Consider the following 23213-nt stretch of genomic DNA (forward strand, 5'->3'; position numbering starts at 1 on the left):
CCAGGTCCACGCAGAGCAGCTGGGCTGCAGAAGCACGGTCTTCTCAGCTCCACGGCACTGCTCCATCGCCTTGTAGCTAACTTTAAGGCACAGGGAGATTATGTATCCAGACTTGAAGTATACATTCCCTTTGGCCCTGCAGCTATAATTCTAGGCAGATACTGTGAAGAAGCATTCATGTGTCATCAAATTGTCTTATAAGCGTTGGCTGAGAAATGTCTATGCAATCCTTTTGCCCATTTTTTGAGCAGGTTGTCTTTTTGTTGTTGAATGGTAGCAATTCTTTATATATTCTTAGTATTAAACCCTTACCAGATTTGTGGTGTGCAATTTTTCTCTCCCTTGTATAAATGGTCTTTTTACTTTCTTGATAGTGTCCTCTGATGAACAAAAATTTTAAATTTTGATGAAGTCCATTTTATCTATGTTTTTATTTTGTTGCTCCTGCCTTTGGTATTATATCAGAGAAATCACTACCAAACCCCAGGTTGTGAAGCTTTCCCCCTTTGTGTCTGTTTTGGAGTACTAAGATACACATACATAGGGTGGAACTTTCCAGGACTGAGCAGAATAATTGCTGGGCAGCAGCAAGCTGAGCAGGTCCAGCACCTCCACACGCTGGGAGACGCCTGAGTTCTGACCGTCCAGGGTGAGGAGGCGCCACTGAACGTCTGGACGCTGGGGGAGAGCCCACAAGGGCCACCTCCTAGTAGTGGGCTAGCCCTGGCCTGAGGGCCACTCGAAACCCACTTTAACAAAGCCTTGAATGGGCCTCGGAAAGATCAGGCTATTCTGCAAGTATCGGAACAGCCTGCCGAAGCACTCGTTAGAGGAAAACAGCAAAATCCAGCACTCGACAACGTGACGTTCACAACAGCCAGCAACTTAAAGAACCACTAGGTATGCGAAGATGCAGAGACTGAAAGGCCTCAAGTCAGACACACAGCTCTTCCTTCTCCTCATTGCCAGCTGCTTTCAGGAGACTTTAATTATGCATTGACAGGCATAGAGTAGGTGTTCAATCATTATCACTGTTATAATTGCTACATATGAGGACAGTACTTCAATCCCCAGACAGGTAGACTCATAAGAGGAGGATTTAGTTCTCACCAACCTAGTTAAAGCACTTCTCAGTGGTCAGGAACACACTCGGCCAGCAAAGCACGTTTGTGCTCCAGGTCAAGTGAGCTGCAGGCCCCATAAAGCTGGGTCTGCCCTCACGTGGAGGGACGTGCACGCAGACACAGACTTCCATCCGCCGATGACCGGCCGCGTTCGCGGCTGCCTTTCTCCACCCCTCAGCGGCCACGCAGCTCAGAACCCCTTCCCCCCCATTGTTCCGCAGGTGGACGTGAACGTCTGCAGGGCAGACCCTGCCTGCACTGCCCCATTTCAGATCTGAGCCCATCTAGACGCCAGGCAAGCAGAAGCCGTGCTATTGCAGGGTCCTTCCCCTCCCCCAGGCCCACGGGCCCTGGGGTCCATCAGGAGGCATCTCTGTGAGAGCCCAGTGGTGGTCTCGGGGCCAGCCCTCCAGTCGTGGAGGGGAGCCACCCCACAGGGGGCTGGGCGCTGCAGAGCAGTGCTACCTGGTGATGCCTGTCACTCACTTGCTTCTTTCTCGCGTCTCCCGAGGCTACGTGACTTCCATCATGGGCAGGAGAAGGCCCCTGCCAAGGATCCACGCACAGAACCAGCAGCTTCGGGCCCAAGCAGAGCGGCAGGCGGTGAACTTCGTGCTTCAAGGTACCGTGCGCACCCTGCAGGCCTGCGGGCAGCGCTGGCAGCCTGCGCCCGCTGGCTCCTTCCCGGCGGTTCTGTGGCCATCCCTTTTCTGGCTCTCAGCAGCACAGGCCTGGGCCTGACCCCTGCGTTGGTGCCAAGCTGCCCCTGGCTCCCATTAGCCTTCCTCCAGAGAACTCCATGGGCCTCGCCGCCTCATGGCCGTGGCAGTGGGAGGTGTCAAGGCCGCCCTGGGCAGGGCGGGTGCCTGGCGCTTGGCCATCTCTGAACCACGGCCTTCCCGGGAGGTGGTCTGAGCAGTGCGGCCCCAAAACCACAGGGGACCCTGAGGCTTCAGAGTCTACTCAGCCAGCTTTGGGCTCAGTCTCTTGACGTTCGGCCTGGGGACCCCCTGTCAGGCCCCCCAGGGGTGTGAGACCTTGGGACCGGGCCTCCAGCACCCAGCGGTGCCCTGCAGTAGCCACAGCCCCAGGAGGGAAGAGGCGGCTGGGCAAGGAGGAAGGTCTCGTTTGCCCCTGCGGTGAGAACTCCTAACATGCAGCCATCCCTGCCTGGAAGTCATGTGACCCTGGGGGTCCTAGCCCCCAGATTGAGATGAACAGCCCAGACCCCAGGGCCCAGAGAGGAGGCCTGGGCCCAGCCTCCAAGCAGGTGCCACGTCACCTCCAGAGGCCTGTGCAGTGGAGCCCACCCCGCACAAGAGAGCAGCAGGGGCCGGAAAGCCCAGGGGCCCAGCAGGCGGGGTGCAGGAGGGCGCGGCTGGGCGGGGACCGAGGCGCCAGTCCACGGAGCCCACGAGCTGTGCGCACGGGCAGGCGCGGCACACTCGCCTCTGCAGAGCGGAGACGGCACGCTCGGCAAGGACGGAGCCAGCAGAGGGGTGGCTGGCTCCACCGTGGGACGGAGTCGCCCGGGCCTGCCTCTCGTGGCAGCTGCAGCCCTGGGGCCGGGAGGCTCCAGCCCCGCCTGCGGGTCTTGCGGGCTCTCGCGCACGAAGACACTGTGGAGGCGTGATCTCACGCCTGTTGACCAGCTCAGGGTGCAGTTTAAACTGCCTTAGAAGGATCCGCAAGCGTTCACGAGGAGGATTAGCTGTGAGATCAGCCACCGAGGAGACCCCGGCAGCTCTTGGCCCAGCCCCTTCCCTGCACGACAGGTCCCCTCACAGGGAGCTGCCAGCCGTCTGCTTACAAACGCCCGCGGAGCTGCCGCCTGCCGCGACTGCCCCCACGTCCCCGGGCGCCCACCCACCGCGTGGAGCCTGCAGCAGGGCCCACCGGCCTGGTGGCTTTCTGGGCCCCAGGCCCAGGAGCCCCTCCGGGATTCAGGAAGGCTCTCGCTCCACGACTCCTGTCCCCAAGGGGCCCTGTCCCCAGGCCACATTCTCCACAAGGCCGCTTCACCCAGAACGTAGGCAACGGCTGCTTTCCCTTCAGGAGAATCTTCCCAGCTTGCGGTGATGCCAGCGCCAGCCAGCATTGGCTGCTGCGCTGCCGTCCCAGCAGTCAGCGAGCGAGCCTGTGCCACCCGCCGCCTTTCCTGCGTGGCACACGGCCAAGACCCTTCTCGCGGCTGACATCAGGCCTCGCTCTTCACCAGGAGAGGCGCCTGCCTGGGGGTCCCCAGCGCGTACACTGCTCGACTTCTGGCCGGGTCGATTCTAAAGGAGGAGCCCCTGGTACCAAGGCACCCCCAGAGAGAGCCCAGGTGCTGAGCGCGGGCGCGGGGTTCTCCGTGGGGCCAGCGTGCCCCTTGCAATGAGTTGCAGACTTTGGAAGTGAGTAGTTGCAAGAGAATGTTTTGTCTAAAATCAGTCGCTATCAGTCCAACCCCAGGAAAGTGACTGTCTCAGAGCCAGGGTCTCTTCTCCAAGGCTGGTAGGAGGGAGGACAAGGCCGGTGGCAGCCTCCTGGGACCTCTGGGGGTTGCCACTGCCCACCCCTGCAGACCCTCTGGCGCAGAGGAGGGGCTGGATGCGCCTCATCCTCACCACGCCCGAGGCCTGACTGGCCTCCTAGAGCTGGAGAGAAATGGATCAAGCTTCTTCTGAGGAGAGTTGTTTTGCAACAGAGGGAAGTGGGCCACAGACCAGGAATTTTCACTTCTTCAGTAACCCCAGGAAGCGTGAGCGCTTAAAGCAGTGTGCGACACGGATGGAAACCTGAACCCCGCGTCTGCGGCCAGCGTCAGCCCGTCCCCGGGCCCTGCGAGCCTGTGCGAGGACAAGCCGGCCCCAGGCTGCCCGGCACCAAGCAGAGTGCCGCGCTCACGCTGGGTGACCCAAACGGCTGGCCTGGGGCAGCCCACAACCTGCCGCACATGGCGCGCGGCACTGCAGGGAGGCCAGGCGCTGGCAGGTGGGGGCGCTAGGGGGGGCGCCCACTTGTCCGTCACCCCCTCAAGGGTGGGTAGAGCCTGGACTGTGTGGAATCCCACTCCCGTCATCAGCCGTGCCACGGCGGAGGGGCCGCAGGTATCCTGAGGCCCCAGCCCCAAAGGGCTCGCATCCTGGGCGGGCCTTCGGGAGGGTTCACGAGTCAGAGCCAGAGGCGGGAGCGAGGAGGCCCGGGGCCCCGCGTGCTGGGCAGGTGCCGTGGCAGGGGGCTGAGGGCCGGCAGGCAGCGGCCACAGGAGGCGCACGCGTCCCTGAGTCGTGCCTTCAGATGGGCACAGCAGCCCGCACCTCGGCTGGCGGTGCTGGGCTCCCAGCCGAGAAGCCGGGGCCCGAAGGGTGGGGCCTCAAGCCTAACACCACGTCCCGTGTCACCGTCCCTGGCAGGGGGGCCATCCGCCTCACACTGCTGGTGAGACAGAACCTCTGTGCCCACAGGTTCGGCCGCTGACCTCTGCAAGCTGGCCATGGTCCACATCTTCGCCGCAGTCGCCGCCTCCCCCACCCTGACGGCCAGGTCAGTGAGAGGGCGGTCAGCCTGCGGCGCCAGGCCAGGCGCCGCCCGACTCCTCCGGGGCTGGCAGGGGAGAGGGGGGCCTGCCCTGGGGGGACCCTCTGGGACTGCCCCGCAGCTCGCCCCTCCCAAAAGCCAAGCAAGCCTGCCACGCCGTCGGCGCTGCTTTATTCTCAGCACCCAGCCACTGCCGGGCTTGGGGCTTCCCCGTCCCCAGGCCCCTCACACACACGGGCCCTGCCCAGCCAGGGCCATGGGCTCTGCACCCTCTGCAGGCGCGGCGCCGTCTCCCCAGGCCCTTCCCGGCAGCTGCCCCTCCGAGGCGGTGGCCCCACAGCCCTGCAGCAGGATCCGCGGGCCCAGGGGTGCAGGACGCCCGCACTCCACACACCTGGCCGGGGCTCCACGGCTGCTCCTGGGGCACGGCCTCCTCGGGGCCGCCCCCACCCGGGCGTCCACACCACCCCAGGCCAGCTGAGGTCCCGGCACTGAGTGCAGGATCGCGCCAGAGGGCAGAGGTGCCCCGGCCCCCACCCAGCCTGCACCTCTGCCCGCCCCGCCCAGGGACCCTCCAGTTCCCGGCCACACGCAGAGCGCCTTAGGCCGGATGCGCCTGCACCTCCCAGCAGTTCCCACCGCTGGGAAGAGAAGCCCCCGGTGGCGCTCAGTGCAGCCTCTGCAGATGACAAGACGGGCCGCGGCTCCGCAGGCCCCTCCCGACAGCCCCGTCACAGGAGCACGTCGGCCACAGAAGCTTGCCAGGTAGAGGCGCGCTGGCTGCCTCCGCCAGCCACGCCGGGAAGCCCTGACCTGCTCGCCACTGCTGCCCTCTTCCAGCTGCACCCACCAGCGACACCTGCTCTCACCCCACCCCGGGACACTGTCCCCACTAAGCCCCGAGGCGGTAGAGCTGTGGGCCCCACGCTGCCCTGGTGGCTGTGTGTCCAGCCTGGGTGTGATGCTCAGAAAACAAAACACCTGTCTGCCCTCCAGGGACCATGGCAGCTTCATGGGAAGACAGCTGCCCTCTGCCTGTGGCTGTGAGAACAAGCAGCAGGCGCAGGGGCTCTGCAGAAGGCGGGGTTGCCAGCTCCCCCTGCGCAGTTCTCAGACCTCTACCGCCACCGTGGAGTGAGTTGCTGAAGGATGTATCTGAGAACACAGGCTCAGGCATCAGAGATACTTTCAGCAAATGACCACTTCATTTCTCACAGCACAAAGCATTCAAAAGAGGGGGAGAGAGGACATGGCTCAACTGATAGAGCATCCACCTACCATATGGAGGGTTCAGGGTTCAAACCCAGGCCTCCTGACCCATGTGGAGCTGGCCCACATGCAGTGCTGCTGCACACAAGGAGTGCCATGCCACGCAGGTGTGTCCCCCACATCGGGGAGCCCCCCACACAAGGCGTGCACCCCACAAAGAGAGCCACCCTGCATGATAAAAGCACAGCCTGCCCAGGAGAGGCACCACACACACACAGAGCTGATGCAGCAAGATGGCGCAACAAAAAGAGACACAGATTCCGGGTGCCGCTGACAAGAATACAAGCGGACACAGAAGAACACACAGTGAATGGACACAGAGAGCAGACAACTGGGGGGGGGAGGCAGAAATAAATAAAAAATAAATCTTTTTTTAAAATTACAAAAAAAAAGCAGGGAGTCTATGGCCAACTGATTTTTGACAAACCTACCAAAGCCATGTTAATGGGACAAAACTATCTTTTCAACAAATGGTGCTAGGAGAACTGGATATTGTAACCAAAAGAATGAAAGAGGACCCCTATCTCACTCCCTATACAAGAATCAACTCAAAAGGGATCAAAGCCAGGACCATAAAACTACTAGAAGAAAATGTAGAGAAACATCTTAAGGACCTTACAACCAAAGCATGCTCAACCAAAGAAAAAACAGATAAATGGGACCTCCTCAAAATTAAACACTTTTGCACCTCAGAGGACTTTGTAAAAATGGCAAAAAGGCAGTGACTCAATGGGAGAAAATACTTAGAAATTACATGTCCGATAAGGGTTTAATATCCATGATATACAAAGAGATGCTACAGTTTAACAATAAAAAGACAACCCAATTTAAAAATGGGCAAAAGACTTGAATATTGTCCAAAGAATACAAATGGCAAAAAAGAAAAAGAAAAAATGTTCAACATCACTAATGATTAGGGAAATGCAAATCAAAACTACAATGAGATATCATTTCACACCTTTCAGAATGGTTGCTACTAAAAAGACAGAAAAGGGAAATGGATTTGGCCCAGTGGTTAGGGTGTCCGCCTACCACATGGGAGGTCCGCGGTTCAAACCCCGGGCCTCCTTGACCCGTGTGGAGCTGGCCCATGCGCAGTGCTGATGCGCGCAAGGAGTGCCAGGCCACTCGGGTGTACCCGCATAGGGGAGCCCCACATGCAAGGAGTGCGCCCTGTAAGGAGAGCCACCCAGCGCGAAAGGAAGTCCAGCCCACGCAGGAGAGGTGCCACACACATGGAGAGCTGACACAGCAAGATGATGCAACAAAAAGAGACACAGATTCCCGTGCTGCTGACAAGAATACAAGCGGACACAGAAGAACACACAGCGAATGGACACAGAGAGCGGACAACTGGGGGATGGGGGCGGGGAAGGGGGAGGGAAAAAAAAAGAGAGAAAAGAACAAGTGTTGGAGTAGCTGTGGCGAGATAGGAACACCTGTCCACTGTTGGTGGGATGCACAACGCTCCAGCCGCTGTGGAGGGCTGTGTGGAGGTTCCTGAAGGAGCGACTACAGACTTGCCCCGTGACCCTGCAGGACCACTGCTGGGTCTATCCAGAAGGACTGAGAGCAGTGGCACCAACAGACGCCTGCACAGCGATGCTCATAGCGGCGTTATTCACGATTGCCAAAAGAGGAAACAACCTAGGAGCCCATCAACAGGCGAATGGATAAACAAGCTGTGGTCTGTTCGCATGATGGAATACTATGCAGCTGTAAGAAATGAAGTTATGAAGCAGATGGCAACATGCACGAACCTGGAGGACATTGTGTTGAGTGAAGCAAGTTAGAAAAAAAGGACAAATACTGTAGGATTACAGCACTATAAACTAAACACATTGTGTATAAAAATTATATGATTCCATTTATATAAAGTATAAATATAAATCAATCTATAAAGATGAAATTAATAGATTAGTGATTATGCAGGGCTGGGGAAGTCGTGTTAAGGGGTATGGACTCTTTCTTTTTGGAGTAATGAAATAGTTCTACAATTTGTTGTTGTGATAAACGTACAACATTGTGATTATACTAAAAGCCATTGATTATACACTTTTGATAGATCATATGGTATGTGCATATATTTCAATAAAGCTGCTGAAAATATAAATAAACACTGTGCAAGAATAGCGAGAAGTAGCAGCTATATATAGCAGGAGAAGCAGAGAGATTGAGAGGTGAAGAATATTCTTGTCTGTTTTTTTTAATCCTTACTGAAATAATTAAAATGCTCTAATAATGATTGAAATGATGAATGCACAACTATGTGATTATACCAAATACATTGATTATACACTTTGGATGGATTTATGCTTTATTAATATGTACCAATAAAATTGACTTGTTAAAAAAAAAAAAAGGCAGGGGAGGAGAGCCCCTCGAGGCGGGTCCCCAGGAGGCCAACGGCTCAGGCCAGGGAGGGGGATGTCCACCGAGAGCTCCCGCCGTGAACCTCCCAGCTGCCTGGTCCCAGTGTCCAGGTTTAAGGTGTCATCAGGCCACAGGGATGCTGGGTGCAGCAGGGACGCAGGCGGCCCCTGCAGCTCAGCGCCAGCAGCGCAGCCTGACCCCGGCCCCTGGGCCCCTGGGCCTCCCGCGCTTGCCGGCCTGCGGCCACCAGGTCCATCTTGCAGCGCCGTCGTGAGAGCCGCCTCCGCCTCCCGGTACCCCCTCCACGGCCCTACCTGGACCGCCCTGCCCGGCCCCCAAGGCCCCGCGTCCCCGGCACCGGCTGCCGCCGTCTGCCGCCGTCTGCCGCATGCCCTTCGCGAGCGCTCAGGGGGTGCTGAGAGGAGGCCATCCAGGGAGGCGCAGGCTGCAGGACTGCGCGGGGCACCCCTGGGGTCCAAGGACATGGGCGTCTCCGAGGGCCTGGACCGGCTGCGGAGGCTGAGAGTCCCTGGGAGCCAGGGGCGCGCTCAGCCCCCCAGTGGAGAAGGGCACGGCACCAGGCTCAGTAGGCCTGGACGAGAACAGCCGGACCGGGGGGCCGCCTCCATGTGACTCGGAAGGACTTCCCCCCAGGGACAGGCCGAGGCGCGATGTGGTGCAGCTTTTCTGGAACATTCCTCTCTGGAGCGGGCGGCATGTTCCATCAGCGCCAGCCCCTTCCAGGGAGCGCCCTGAGGCCCGGGGCTCTCGGCGCCCTCTGCGGTGGCCTCTGGAACTCTTGTTTCCTGTGCCCTGGTTTCCACGGAGAAGTGGGGGGCAGCGTTCTGCTCAGCTGTGAGCATGACATGTGCCTGACTAACAATTCCAAACCTATTCTTAGGTGGTGCCGCAACAGTAGCTCAAGAGGTGTGAACACTGTTTCTTCTAAATTTGGAAAAAAATTTAAGTGACTATTTTGAGGTTTCTGCCCATTTGAAAATTAAATTATCTTGGCCTTCCACGGTCTTGAAGTCAGTTTCCAAATGCCAAGGCCACGTGGCCAGCCGGCCCCTCATCGCCTCCATGCCCATCTGCTTGGACGGGCAGTGCCCCAGCCTGAAATCCAGACCACCTCCCTGGAGGCAGCCCCAGGAACCTGGGCTGCGGATCTGGGCCCGCCTGCGCTGCGGGCTGCACCATGGCGTGTGATCGGCCACTGTAACAGGCAGCTGCAGCGGCTCGGACTTCAAGAGAGGGGCTTTCCTCTCCTGGCGAGAGGCCCAGAAGCACAGCACTGGCTGGCTCTGATCCAGAGATTTGGGGTGTGGAGCTGGGTCCCCCGCTCCTTGGCCCGGGTCACTGTTGAACTTCGTCCCCCCTCCAGCTGTCCTCCCAGGCCCCCACCCAGTGACAGCAGCAACCCCAGGCCCCGCCCCCTCACCCCCAGGGCTGGTGGCCCTCCTGCTGGGCAGGGTCACTCACCCCACCCCGTGTCTTCCAGGCTGGTCGCCCAGATTCACGATGAGCTGCTGTTTGAAGTGGAGGATTCCCAGGTCCCCGAGGTTGCAGGTGAGGCCGGGTGCAGCCACCTCGGGCGCTTTTCCCTCAGCACAAGTGGAAGCCCCCCGTGCCGGCCTGCTTCCACCGCAGCCCGGCAGGGCAGAGGGGCCAGCTGCCCTGCCAAGTGGCATCAGAGGTCCAGGTGCCCGGGCCCTGGGGACCTCGGTGACACAGGGAGTTCAGCAAAGGCCGGAGGGGCATCTGGGGGCTCTGTCTCTGAGGCCCTCCCCCTCCTCCCCAGCCCTGGTGCTGTGGCCAGGCAGGTGGGCAGTTGGGGTGTGGAGCCCCTGCCTGGGGTGAGCTGGCGGGTGAGCGTGCGGGCCAGCGGGGGCGGGGCAGGCGGCTGGGACGCCACCCTGCTTCAGGAGCAGGGGCTGGAGAGCAGATGCCGCGAGGGCGTAGCCGCGCTCCGGCCCTGGGGCCCGCCCTCGGGCAGCGTCGAGGGCCTTTCAGCAGCACCCTGGGCCGTGGACCAGGCCGCTGGAGCAGGAACCAGCCACGGAGCACTCTGGGGCTCCACGTGGGACTGTGGCCCCGGGAAGCTGGCTGGTGGAGGGCACAGTCCCCAGGGCACTGAGAGCCCGGCCTGGGTGTCCTCTGTGGCCCCGGCAGGCTCAGAAGCTGCCTGTCCCCCCTCTTCCTGCAGCTCTGGTCAGAAGGGCCATGGAGTCGTCGCAGCTGCATTTGCAGGTAAGGGCGTGACACGTGAATCCCAGGCCTCCCCCAGCCTCGGCAGCCATGTCCAGCGCATGTGCTGGGCCAGGAGACTCCCTGGGGAGGAGGGCACAGCCCCAGCCCTTCCCACACTGCCCTGGCCCCCCGCGGCTGGGCGATCCCCACCAGCAACTCCCCCCGTGGAGCTTGGGGCCCCGTCCAGGCTCTGCCATGGGCACAAGGAAGGAGGCAACGAGGGAGTATGAGTCTCTGCAGCCCCCAGAGTGGGACCAGAGGGGAGCGGGCAGCCCTGGCACCCTAGAGAGGCTGCAGGAAAGGCTGCCTCTAGCTCTACTCCGTGCCAGAGCTGCCCGCACCCCCCTGCAAGGGTCTGCTTCCCAGCATCCCCACAGCGCCTGTCGCCGCAGCCATGGCCCATCTGCAGAGGGCAGCTGGGGAGGTCAGCAAGACGGGGACCAGAAGCCCTGTCCCTGGGGCCCCAGGCACCAGCGGCCCCCCAGCAGCTCTGCGGGGTCAGGGCTGTACCTGCCGGCCGCCCCTCCACTCCCCTCCCTCGGGGCCCTGGGAGCTGGCCCAGCCCCTTCCCAAGGCCCGGGCAGGTGGGCGGCCAGCTGGGGTGAGGCGAGAGCACGCCTGTTACTGGACAAGCCTGTGCACACGTGTGACACACGTGCATGTGTGCGCATATTTGTGCACGCCCGTCGTGCGGAGTACGTGAGTGCGTGTGCATGTGTGCGTGTGCGCGTGCACAGGTCCCGTCCTGGGTTCTGCGTGCCGTCCCATGCGCTGAGCCTGCCGGACCAGCCCCGGCCTCCGCCCGCAGGTGCCCCTGCAGGTGAGCCTGAGCGCCGGCCGCGCGTGGGGCCGCCTGGCCCCGCTGCCCGACGACCCGCGCAGCCCCCGGTCTCCAAGCAACAGCCGGGCCGCAGGGGCCCTCGGCAGCGCCCCGCGCCGGCGCGAGCCTTTCTCGCCTCTTCGTCGGTAGCCCCGGGCAACGGAGGGCGGCGCGCGCCGGATTCCCGCAGCTGCCCTGTGCCGGCGCGTCCCCGAGCAGCGCGCCGCGGAGCGCGCCACCCGCCTGCGCCGCGCGCCCCGGGAGTAAAGGGTTCAGGCAAGGCCGAGCTGGCGGCGTGCGCGTGAATTCTTTGCGTGGATGCGAGGCGCCGATTCACAGAGCTGGCCACGCGCCAGAGCCAGGGCCCGCGGCGTGGGGGGGGCCCCTCCCTGGAGGGCTGCTCACGGGGTCCCTCGGCAGCACCCACCCCCCTCGGCGCCTCTGCCTGGCCTCCCCAAGAACAGCACCCACAGGGCCCGACTCCAGGCTGTGGCCACACTCGGAGCCCGCGGGCCCTCCCCCAGGCCCTCCTGCAGCGGTGACCCTGGAACCGCGCATCGCTCACGGCGGGGTGCACCTCGGGTATTTGCCCTCCAGCATCTGGGCAGTCCGGGTGCCCCCAGGAATGAGCTTCAGCCCGTTGCCCCTCCCCCTGCAGCCAGCCGGCCAGGACCCCTGCCTTTCACCTCCCTCAGTGCCTCCCCGCCAGGAGGTACATGCCGGCAGGTCCTCTTTCACAGTGGGGAAACTGAGGCACAGGAAGGCTAAGTCACTGGTACACACTCCTGTGGCTAACAAGTGCTGGGACTTTGCCCAAATCTGTGCACTGGACTGGCTGGCGCTGGCACAGCTGCCCGGTCCCCCAAGCCCCTGCCCGTCCCCCCACGGGGTCACACCCAGCCCTGAGTGCTGTGGCCCGTGCACCCCACTGGGCCTGAGCTTCTGTGCTGCTCACCAAGGGGTCTCCCTGGGGACAGTCGTGAGTGTCGCTGGTCCCCGTGGCCTGGCCAGGCTGGGTGGGCATGCCAACTAACTAGCCCCCCAACTCAGGCTCGAGGCCGGGGCCCCACCAGGGCCCTTTCTGTTTCTGGGAAGGACAGCCACATCTTAACACCCCAGCCTCACAGAGTGCACCGACATGACCGTCCTCCGGGGGCACTCGGGGCCACCCCTGCGGCCCACGCCCGCGCCCCAGAGCTCTGGCAGCCCTTTCCTTCACCTCCACCTGCATTCTACCGGCGCTTATGGGACAGCTGTGTGTGCCCCGTGCCACGTGGGGCCCGGAGGACGCTCTGACCCACAGAGGTGCCCGCGGCCTCTGGCCCTGCCTGCACCCAGAGGGTGAGGCTGCCTGTTCCAGGGCTCCGGGGGCTGGTGTCTGCGCACAGACGGGAGCACAGGTGGCCGCCTTCTCTCAGGGCTTCCAGGTGAGTTCCCGCTGGCTTGAGCCTGAGCGCCTGAGCGCGTGAGCGCCGTGGGGGGCACATTCCAGCGCCTGGAGGCTGGCCCAGGGCTGCTGCCAGCCGCTCCAGACCGCCACTGTGCCCAGCTCTGCTTGGCAGGCGCACATGTGCACGCGCCACGCCTCCCGCACCGAGGCCACAAGACCCTTGGCGACCCCACGAACAACCCCCAGTGACCTCCCTGCCTCTCCGTCCCAGGCTTCCGCCAGAGCAGCTCGCCGCAGTGAAACCCGCGGCCCTCCCAGGCGGGTCCCACGGAGAGCGGGGGGCCAGGCTGTCTGAGTGTGCCAAGCCCTGGAACCCCGCAGGCATCCAGGCCCACCCACCGGCGTGCTGCTTGAGGTCCAGCGCCAGGCCTGGGCTGCGCTGCTTGTCACCCGAGGGCCAACACAGGAAGCGCCGCGCCCCTCGCCAGCTCTGGGGGCGCCGCGGTGCCAAGGGAGCAGCTCAGGGGAATGTTCTGGGTCAGTTCTAGCCCGGCTCTGGGCCAGGTGAGGGCACTCAGGGTGTACAGCCCAGGGCATGAGCCGGGCAGAGGAAAAGAAGCCTGGGGTCCCGGGAACGCTGCCGGGCAGCGCTGTGGGCCTGGGTCTCCCAGGCTCCCTGCCAACCAGACGGGCAGCTCAGGGGCACGAGATGCCCCCACACCAGCATCTGGGGGAGCCGTCTCTGAAGCCCACTGCCCTGAGGCCAGCCTCCTCTGTGCCCTGACCCCCAGCCCCTTCCTCGTGCCCCCCGGACCCCTTCTGTACCCTCCCCACCAGGCCCCAGACAGCCCCGTCCCGCTCCCCTTGCAACATGGGCCCTCCCTGCTCCAGGGGCCTGTGGGGGTGGTGAGGGGTGAGGAGGGCTGGGGGCCCAGGCTCCACCATGGCTGAGTAGGGAGGCAGAGGGCAGGCCCTCTGCCACACAGAGTCAGCACTACGTGGACACAGGCCCAGAAGGCCCCGTGCCAGGCTGGGGCTGCCACCAGGGCAGGGGGCAGGGCAGCAGGTGCCAAGGCACGCCGAACCTGGCATGGGGGGCCAGAGCATGGGGAGGGGCCCGTCTGAGTCCCCTGCCTCTTCTCAGCCCACAGACCCCTCTCAAGGGGCAGCCCAGCTCCTGCCCTCCACGCAGCCCCCCCAGTCCCGGCCTGACCCCCAGGGGAAGGGGCCTCCCAGCAGCCACCCGCATCCTGGGAGGGAGACCCCCTGCCCCTGGGGCAGCACCTCGAGAAAGCGCTCGGAGCCGGGTTCCTTCAGCTCTGGTTTTATTGAAAACAGCTTGGGGGGCAGCTGGGGGGCACACACCGCTCCTCCCTGTGCTGCTGCTCACACTCCCTGCCAGGCCAGCCGAGCCGGGGCCCCCAGGACCCCCTGGGGCCTCGAGCCACCCTGCCGGCCGCTCTGTCTCCAGGACCAGCCCCCGCGTGGCCCAGGCCCTCGGCGTGGGCGGCACCTCCTGGCTCTGGGAACAATCACCCGGTCGTGGTCACACGGTACAGTGTTAGGAGCAGACCAGGATGTGTCAGCCAGCCGACACCCCCCTGCGTGCTGGATCTCGTGCACCCACCCACACTGCGTCCACGCCAGCCCCGCCTCAGCGCCGGGCTGGGTGAACAGGCTTCAGGAACAGGGCGCAGAGCAGCCCCCGAGAAGGAGACCCCCTCGCCCCCCACGGCCCCCGGGGGCTCCTCCCGCCGCTCCACAGCAAGGCCCCGGCCTGCCTCGCCAAGGAGCGAGAGCCACACGTGCCCGCAGGTCCGGTCGGGCCTGGAGGGCCTGGGCAGGCGCAGCGGGCAGCAGCACGGCGGGCACTCGAGCCGTCGGCCTCCCGCCCCGGCCCTCACCACCAGGCCCCTCTCTGCCACCACACACGTGCACACGCACGTGCCCGCACACGCACACACGTCTTTAAAATGGCTAATTATTGCTGTTTAAAAAATTCTCCCCTGTAGGGGCTCGGACCAGGCCTCCTCTCCAGCCCAGGCTCAGGGCCCCCGGGGGCTCTGGCCATTCTCCTGCCACATCCCCACCCCTTGGGGAACTGCACTTGGCACCAAGCAGCAAAAGCACCCCCGTACAGTCCACCCCAGCCCGGCCCACAGGGCCGGAGCTCCAGGGCCGGGGCAGCGCCGAGGCCCAGGCCAGGTCCCGGCAGCTGCTTCCGCCCAGGCTGGGCCGCAGGGGGCCTGTCCTACCGTCACCTGGGCCCCGGCGGGTCAGCATGCTGGGCGGCCGCCTCCGCCCACCCCTGACCCCTGCCACAGCCTGGAAGCCCACTCCAGCAAGAGCTAGGCAGGTTGGGCCGGCGGCAACACAGCCCCAGAGGGCACCCCAGGGACTCCCTGCAGGCCTGAGGCAGGGTGCCCAGAGCGGACAGGGCTCTGCGCCATCCTGGGCCAGCTGCCCCGAGGACGTCCCAGCCAGAGGCAGCTCCCAGCGCCAGGCGCCACCCCTCAGGCCCAGCGGCCTCCAGCCCCCACCATGGCAGGAAAGGGGACCCCACGCCCCCCCATGGCCTCTGCCACTGCCAGCCAGCCCCCAGGCAGATGCCAGTGGGAAGCCAGGCCCGGGGGCCAGGGCAGGGGGCCGCTGCCCACAGCTGCTCGCTGACGCCAGTGACTGCCCCTCCGCACTCAAGGGCCAGGTCCCTGCTGCGCCATCACTCGTGCGCCATGTGTGTCGGCCATCCACACAGCGCCATGGGCAGTGGAGGGTGCCCCAGGATAGCCCAGCAGCTGCACACCCAGGACCCCGATGGCTCTGCCCCAGGCACTGGGGACACCACGGCCCCGGGCTGATGGCCACTCCTGTCTGCCAGGCTTACCTAACGGCACATTCCGACTACCACCCCCATCCCAAACTCACACCACGGGAACCTGGGTACCTCCAAAGCCAGGCTGGCGCACTCCACCTTGCCAAGCGGTGAACCTGGGTGCCGGCCTCCCAGGGAGAGCCCAGAGGCCAGCAGGGGAGGGGCCTGGGCTGCCCACACAGAGGGCGAGCAGAGCCCCAGGGACACGGCACAGAGGTAGTGGACGTGACTTCAGGACTTCTACAAACAGAATAAAATTCACATCTCAGGGCGCATCAGTGGTTTGCACTGGGGTTAGTGGGGGACGGGCCCACCCACAGTATCCCGCCTTTGGCCTGAGTGGGCGATGGGGAAGTCTGCTTCCCGCACCCCAGGAGTTCTCAGGGGCCCACCAGCCTGGCAAGGGCTCAGCCCAGGGGCGCAGGGTGGACTCAAGCCTGGCGGAAGTGGCCCCTCTGCCCTCCCGGAAGCCAAGGAGCAGAGCCACCCCACCCAGCCTCGCTTGCCCCCCGGACATCCCCCCCGGCGTCCCCTCCAAGACCTCAGTGCCACTGAAGGGAGACGCAGGGAGCCCGCCTTGCCCCCCCGTGGCTGGGGACAAGCACAGTGGAGGGCCCACCCCAGGAGACTCTGCAGTGAGAGGCCCCTGGCACCCACCCACCCTGGCAGCAATGCCAGTCAGGGGCTTGGGTCAGTGTTGAAGAGACGTGGGCTGCCCTGATGCCCCCAGGCTCAACCCCAGCCTCTACGGCGCCCCCGTCCCGGGGACTGGAGCCTCCAAGGCACAGAGAAAGCTGGCGGGTGTCCACGCTCCCACCCCACCCTGCTGCCCTGCCCGGCCAGCAGCCCCCGCCACTCCCCACACCACGACCAGCCCCGAAACCTCACCCAGCGGGAGGAGGAAGAAGGCACAAACTTTTCCATTTTGCTAAAACACTTTACGTCTGTCTGTATAATCCAGATTAACAAAATCTGACAGCTGCAAGAAAATAGGGTGCCGATTTCTGTACAGTCTACAAAACCCCACCCCGTGCGGGGCCGGGTGCCTCCAGGGAAAAGCGTACAGGGGAGCGGGTCTGCACAGGACCCTGCCGCCACCCCGTGGGGCCACAGCAGCCCAGCCGAGCCCAGGAGTCACGGGTCCTGCGGCGCCTTTGGAGAGCAGCCCCTCCGTGGTCCTGCCCGCGGACGCTGGTGGCTGGGGCCCCACCACGTGGCTGCCACCCCCTCTCCCCCTCCCCAAGTCCCTCGTGGCGGTCGGAGGGCACCCGTGCCACGCTGCCAGGCCCACCTCTCTTCCCTGCAGCTCCTGCCCCGACCGCCCTTGCCCCCGAGGGAAAGTCCTGGAGAGCCCCCCTTCCTCCTCGCCAGCCATGGGGACCTGCCACCCAGCCCTCGGGCCCACCCGCCAGGCCAGACATCCTGCTGGCCCCCACCATGCCACAGGGGCCCAGCCAGGGTCCCCCTCCAAGCTCTGGATCCCCGGGCCCTCGCGCACCCAACCACCCACCCGCTAACACTGGGTGCCACACGAGGCGCGTGTGTTTCAAGGGATCAGCTACCGTTTGTCCCAAGAGTTAAAGTCATGCAGGTTGCTATTCTGTCTAAATAACTTATTAAAAAACGGGTTCGGCCTCAGGCTGGGAGAAGCTGTGGGCTCGGAGGGTGGCAGCAGCAGCCTGGGTAAGTCACGGCCCGGCCCAGAGCCGGGAAGCAGGGAGGCGCCCTGGAGGGGGTGGTGCTGGCCTAGCAGTGGCGGGTCTCCCGCCTCCGTCCCGAGGGGCCTGGGCCACACTGCGCAGCGAAGCCCCGGGAGGAGGGGGCGCACCCAAAGGAAAGAAGAGGTGATGTCAAAGCGAAGCCCGACTGGGCGAAGCAGGGGGGCAGGGGGGCGGGACAGCCAGGGGGAGGACGGCAGCACGGCCCCGTCGCCAGCGCAGGTCGCGGGGTCCAGGCCGAGCGGGGCAGGGCAGGGACTGCGGCACGCGGCGTGCAGGGCCAGGCCCCCTGCTCGGCATGCGCGGGGCAAAGCGGGGCCGCGGCCTGCTCGGCACCCCCGGGGGCCGGCCGGAGCCTCGGCTGCCTGGTCAGGGTCAGGCCACGCGGGGCCCTCCGGCTGCAGACCGCGCGGCGGGGGACCGGGCTCAGTGGGCAGCGCCAGCCGGCTGGCCCTTCCCCGGGACGCCACCCGCAGAAGCATCCTGCGGCTGCACCCGGGCAGCAGGGGGCTCGCCGGCCAGCCGTGCAGCCGTCGTGCGCCTGGCTGCTCCTCGGGGCGCGGGAAGGGGGAGGAGCCATGGCTGCCGACGACCCCCCAGAGTGTGGCGCCCGAGCAGCTGCCCCGTGCCCCCGGGAGCCAGCCAGCGAGCCGTGAGATGGTGGACAAGGAAGAACCCAACACGAAGCGCCAAGGCGAGTGTCCAAAGCAGGCCACGCCGGGGGGTGGGCGGGTGGGCGCGCGGCCGGGCGGTCACTCCTCGCGCAGCTGCAGGCGATAGCGGTGGTAGCGGACCTGGAAGAAGAGGCGCTCGGCCAGCGAGAGGGTCATGCCGGGCAGCACGTAACGGTCACTTGCGCCCATGTGTCTGAAGCCCAGCGACTCGTAGAGCTTGTGGGCGGCCACCTTGACGGCCGTCGTGCCCAGCACCACCGCCGAGTAGTCGTGGAGCAGGGCGAACTCCAGCACCTTGCGGCCCAGCGCCTTGGCAATGCCCTTGCCGCGGAAGCGCGAGTCCACCGACATGCGCAGCAGCTCCACCGTGTTGTCCTCCGCGCGGCCTCGCGCCGCCACGATGCCCACCACGTGGCCGTCCAGCACGGCCACCCAGAAGCAGGAGCCTGCGGGAGACAGGGCCGTCAGGGGGGGACGCCTCTCTCCCGGCAGCTCCCTCTCCTCGAGGCGCCCAGGCCCCCACCCTCTTGCTGGCTGGACTGGGACCTTAGGACACAGACCCCTCCATCAACACCCCAGAGCCAGGGCCAGGCGTGCCCACCGCCGCCCGGGAGGCCCCTCATCCGACCTCGGGCTGGGCAGAGCAGGGCTCTGGGGCCAGGGGTGCAGCTCTCTACCCTCCTGGCACCGGCGCCAGCCTTCTCTGGGCCTGCCTCCCTGGGTGAAGACCTGCTCAGCGCAGCCCTTCCCACTGTGAGCGTGACAAGAAGGCCCCAGCGAGCAGTAGGGGCTTCCCTCCCACCTCTGGCACGTGATGTCCCTGAGCCACTCTGAACCTCCGTCTCCATCAGTGAAACCGCCCACCCCAGGCAGGACCACAGGGCACCTGAGGGCTCTGCCTCCACCTCCTCCGGGCTGGGGCTGGACTGGCCCAGGATCTCAGCCTGCAGTGCCAGGCTCTGCCAAACACCAGAGCCAGGACCGCTCAGCCCCAAAACCGGGCTGCCCTGGTCAGGACAGTGGCAGGAAGCAGCGTCCCACCCCCACAGACCAAGGGTCCGGCAGGCCTCTGGCAAGTGGGACCCAGCCCAGTCGAGCCACCCCAAAGTGCCTGGGACGGCTGAGAGCCCTGCCCACCCGCCGCGTCCCCGGCCACCTGCAGGCACATGGGCTTCCCCACACGCACGGCTCCAGGCGCCCAGAGAGGGCAAGGTCGTGCCGAGCAGCCGGGCACTCCTGCGGTGGGGGTAGGGGCCCCGGGAGGACAGCTAGGGCAGCAGGACAAGTCCAGGCTGACCTCGGTGGTGGGCGGGACAGCTGCCCTGGGGCCTCCACGCCCTGGGCCACCCCCTGGGGGCTGCACTGGGGCCCCAGCCTCAGGGCCTTCCTGTCTTGCCTGGTGTCAGGACAGAAGGGGGGGGACTGCGTCCCAGCACATCACGGACGTCTGCACGCAGGGACCTCAGTCCAAGCGGGCGCCCGGGCCGGGCAGCACAGGCGCCTCCGCGCGGCCAGCCTGACCCCGGCCTCTCCTGGGCAGCGTGCCCGCTGGCCAGAGCAGCGTCCCACCCCCCGCCCAGGCCAATCGCAGGCCCACTGCGGCTGGCAGGGTGAGGCGACGAGGAGAGGGCAGAGGGCAGGGGGCGTGGGGGTGGGAGAGCTGGGGGGGGCACAGGGGCCACCTGGCTGCCTCTGGTGACGGCGGGGTGGGGGGTCACCCGGGGGCCTCGGGGAAGGCCAGGGGCTTCAGGAGCAGGGGTCGTGCCAGCGGGAGAGCACCCCCTCCAAGGGCCCCCTCACTGTCCCCACATGGCTGTCAGAGGGTCCCCTCCAACCTCGCCCTGGCCGGGACCCACGTCGTGCCCTCAGGCCAGGGGTCCAGCCTCACCGGCCATTCCACCAACAGCCCCCCGCTGTTCCCCGAGGCTTCTGCACCTGTCCCCTGCCCAGAAGGCACCCCACGGCTCCTGGAAGCAGAGGAGCCCGAGACAGAGGGGAGCCGAGAAGGCACTCTGGGGCACTTGGGGGAGAGTCAAGGAGAGGGGCAGGCACCCAGCCGGGCAGGGGCCGGGGGGGACAAGTCCAGAGGAGTCAATGCACTGGAGCCAGCGGGCACGGAGCTGGCAGGGCCAGGAGGGCACGTCGTGCTGGAGAGGCACCTGGCACCCCCCTGCCTCTCGCACCCGGCGCCCCCTTCTCCCCCGCTCCCCAGAGAGCCCGCTTCCGGCGGGACCCAGCCTCCTGGCCGGCCTGCCCCTCGGGCCAACCGGGCCTCCCCGCCAGCTCCCCTGAGGGGCCAGGAGGAGCCCCCACACCCTGCCTCCAACCAAGACACAGGGCCCAGGCTGGAAGCAGGGGCAAGGCCCACCCCAGGGTGCTCTGTCCCCCAGCACCTCGCAGGCCATGCCTGGCACCCAGGGAATGCCAGGCCCCTGGCCAGCACCAGGACGGAGGCCGGGGGCCCAGGCCGGCTCCCAGGCGCGCACCCCGACCCCCGCAGGGAGCAGGGCCCGGGCGGCGCTCACCGGGCGGCTTCATGTAGTAGTGCTCGATGTCCGCCATGTCCGAGTGCAGCGCGCAGTCCAGGTAGGCGAGGATGACCTTGCGGCTGTAGTAGTAGCGCAGCCCGAGCAGCGCGGCCGGCAGCAGGCTCGTCAGCAGCAGCGAGCGCGTGGCGGCGAAGCAGAGCGCTGCGGGAGAGCGCGCGTGAGCCCGCGCCGGCCGCCAGCTCCCCAGCCGGGCGCCGCCAGCGCGGGGCCGCCGAGAGCGCCGCGCTCCGCAGGGCAGCGGGCCCTTCCCGGCCCCCCGACTTCCCACCTCCAGTGCGCGTCCCCTTTAGAACCGCGAGCTGAAGGGCAGCTCCAAGGGACGTGGGCCCGGCCAGCGCGGCGGGGGCCCTGGCCGCCACCGTCCACCGCGCGCCCACCCCCGGGGGCCCCGCCAGGCTGAGACCCCCGCCCCCGCCCCGGCCTCAGGAGCGGGGGGACGCCCGCATTTGGGCTGCGGAGGCGGCGGGCGCGCCCGGGGCAAGGGGCCGGTGCGGCGTGACCTTGGGGAGAGCGGCGCCCCCCGCCGGGCCTCGGGCTCCCCATCGGGGAAGTGGAGGGAGACACCTTAGACCCGCCCGGGGGGCGCCCAGACCCCTGCCTGGGGGCCGCCGCACCCCGGCCCTCCCCCTCCCCGCGCACCCCGACCCCCGGCGCCCCGGGGGGCCGGCTGTCCTCCCCTCCTAAATCAGCACTGGGCGCCGCGGCCTGCCCCGCCCCGGGACTATATATAGCTCCCCGCACCCGCGCGAGCCTCCGCAGCGGGCGCTCCCGCCCGCCCCCGTCCCCACCCCCGAGGCCCGCGGCGCGGCTGCCGCGCGTCCCCACCGCCCCGGGGCGGCGCGGCGCGGGCCGGGCAGGGGCGCGGGCGGCGGGCGCGGGCGGCGCGCACTGACCGGCCAGCAGGGCGTAGAGCAGCTGCGTGCGCGGGTGCTGCCGCAGGCCGCGGAAGGCCGTGTTGGGGATGCGCTCCCTGATGCCGTCGTAGAAGATGCGGCGCGCCGCCTCCTGCTCGGCCGCGCGGAACTCGCGGATGCACACGCCGCGCCCGCCCGCGCCCCCCGCCGCCCCCGCGCCCCCCGCGCCCCCCGCGCCCGCCGGGCTGCCGCGGGGCTGGGGGGCGGGCGGCGGGGCGCCGGGCGCGGCGGGCGCGGGGGGCAGCGGCCACCTGGCGGCGGCGGGCCCGAGGCGCGCGGCCCGCGGCGGCCCCGGCAGCGCCCGGGGCTCGCGGGCGGCCACGATCTTCGTCTCGCAGACCATGTCGGGCGGCCCGGCCCGCATGCAAGCCGGCCGGGAGGCGCAGCGCGGAGAAGCGGGCCCGGCCGGGCGAGGGCGCGGCGCCTCCCGACCGCGGGCGGCTGCGGGGCTCAGGGCGCGGCGCGGAGGCGGCGGGCGGCCGGGGCGCGCGGGGAGCTGCGCCGCATTTTGGAGAAGGATTTATAACGCCGCGGAGCCGGTGCAATCTCGGCGCCCGGGGTCCCGCAGGGTCCTAGCGTCCACTGCATTGGCTGCCGAGGGTCACCATGTGATCTGGGGGGGCCGCCTCCGCGCGTCGCTGGCACACTTGGGCGCTGGCGGCGGCCCGGGCACCGGCGAGCGGGGCGGGGCCGCGGGGCTGGGGGGCTGGGGGGCTGGGGGCCGCCCCGGGGGGCCCGGCTCCGGCAGGCCCCGGGGAGGGGGGCGGCGCGGGGGAGGGTGCCGCCGGCCCCTGCGCCCCCCGCGTCGCGCGCGAGCTGGGGGGCGCCCGGGCCCCCGGGCCGCGGCCCCGCCGCGCCCCCGCCTCCGCTCGGCCGCGGGCGCAGTCTCGGAAGCCCCTCACGCTCGGCCTCCCGCCCCCTTTGTCTGAACGCGGCGCCGGGCCCTGAGGAGGGGGCGGCCGGGCCGCACCTGCGGGAGGGGGGTCGTCCGCAGGCCTCCGACGCCCCGGCCGCCCGCAGCCCCGGCGCCAGCCCGCACACCCGTTCCCCGCGTGGTGGGGGGGGGTGCCGAGGCCGCAGGACCCCTCCCGGCCCGGCCCCCGCCCGCCGCGGTCCGCGCATGCGCCCCACGGCCTCGGTGCAGGTGCTCGCGGGGCGGCTGCGGGGGTGCCCCGGCGCCGAGCCGCGTCCTCCGGGCCCCCGCGAGCAGGACCTGCGGACGCGGCCGGTGGGGAAGGGAAGGGGCCGCAGACCCCGCCCCGCGCCCTCGCCCGCGCTCGAGGGGGCAGCGCTCCCGCCCCCCGCCCTGAGGGGAGCCCGGCCCCCTGCCGCGCCGCGCCCGGCTCCCGGCGTCGCCCCGCGCTCCCCGGGCTGACCCCCGCGAGGCAGCCCGCCCGGAGGCCCCGGAGGCCCGCGCCCCTGCCGGAACCGCCCCACCCGCGGGGCTCGTGGCCTTGGGGCCGGCGAGGGGTCGGGATGGGGTGTCCTCGCTGGAGACGGCGGCCCTGCCCGTGTGGAGGCGGTGAGGGGGCGCAGGGTCGGGCCCTGACCTCGGCGTGTCGCCAGGCCGCGTCCCCGGGGAGCGCGTCCCGGCAGAGCTCAGCGCGGGAGGGTCCAGCAGGAGAGGCGAACCCCGGCTGGCCGACGGGAGCCAGGGACGGGGTCCCCGCTGAAACGTCCTGCTCGGGAGCAGGCCCCGACCCCCAACCGGGGGTGAAAGGCCCCAAGGCCTCAGGGC

The 23213-nt window shown here is 67.0% G+C and overlaps 2 protein-coding genes across 2 annotated transcripts in view; one reads left to right on the forward strand and one right to left on the reverse strand.

The window, feature by feature from the left end:
* Positions 1-11644, forward strand: part of POLN (DNA polymerase nu) — a 266632-nt gene extending 254988 nt beyond the window's left edge. The window contains exons 20-24 of the mRNA XM_058301524.1: positions 1636-1746; positions 4574-4652; positions 9790-9857; positions 10495-10538; positions 11347-11644. Coding sequence (XP_058157507.1) covers positions 1636-1746; positions 4574-4652; positions 9790-9857; positions 10495-10538; positions 11347-11508 — 464 coding nt within the window. The 3' untranslated portion in view covers positions 11509-11644. The remainder of the gene's footprint in view (positions 1-1635; positions 1747-4573; positions 4653-9789; positions 9858-10494; positions 10539-11346) is intronic.
* A 2412-nt stretch (positions 11645-14056) lies between these two features.
* NAT8L (N-acetyltransferase 8 like) lies at positions 14057-22111 on the reverse strand. Its single transcript, XM_058301502.2, has 3 exons — positions 21455-22111; positions 20538-20702; positions 14057-18458 (listed from the first exon to the last, which is right to left on the reverse strand). Exons 1-3 carry the CDS (start codon positions 21837-21839, stop codon positions 18091-18093), a joined length of 918 nt encoding a protein of 305 aa, XP_058157485.1. The 5' UTR covers positions 21840-22111; the 3' UTR covers positions 14057-18090.
* Between the last annotated feature and the right edge of the window lie 1102 nt (positions 22112-23213).

Source organism: Dasypus novemcinctus, chromosome 1, assembly GCF_030445035.2.
Source record: "Dasypus novemcinctus isolate mDasNov1 chromosome 1, mDasNov1.1.hap2, whole genome shotgun sequence".
Taxonomy (NCBI): Eukaryota; Metazoa; Chordata; class Mammalia; order Cingulata; family Dasypodidae; genus Dasypus; species Dasypus novemcinctus.

Excerpts from the sequence above, each read along its gene's own strand:
- NAT8L (XM_058301502.2), bottom strand. The coding sequence starts at position 21,839 with ATGCGGGCCGGGCCGCCCGACATGGTCTGCGAGACGAAGATCGTGGCC. Across the intron at positions 20,703-21,454 it reads GCTCTACGCCCTGCTGGCCG|CGCTCTGCTTCGCCGCCACG; the intron begins GTCAGTGCGCGC and ends GCTCTCCCGCAG. Across the intron at positions 18,459-20,537 it reads CTACTACATGAAGCCGCCCG|GCTCCTGCTTCTGGGTGGCC; the intron begins GTGAGCGCCGCC and ends TGTCTCCCGCAG.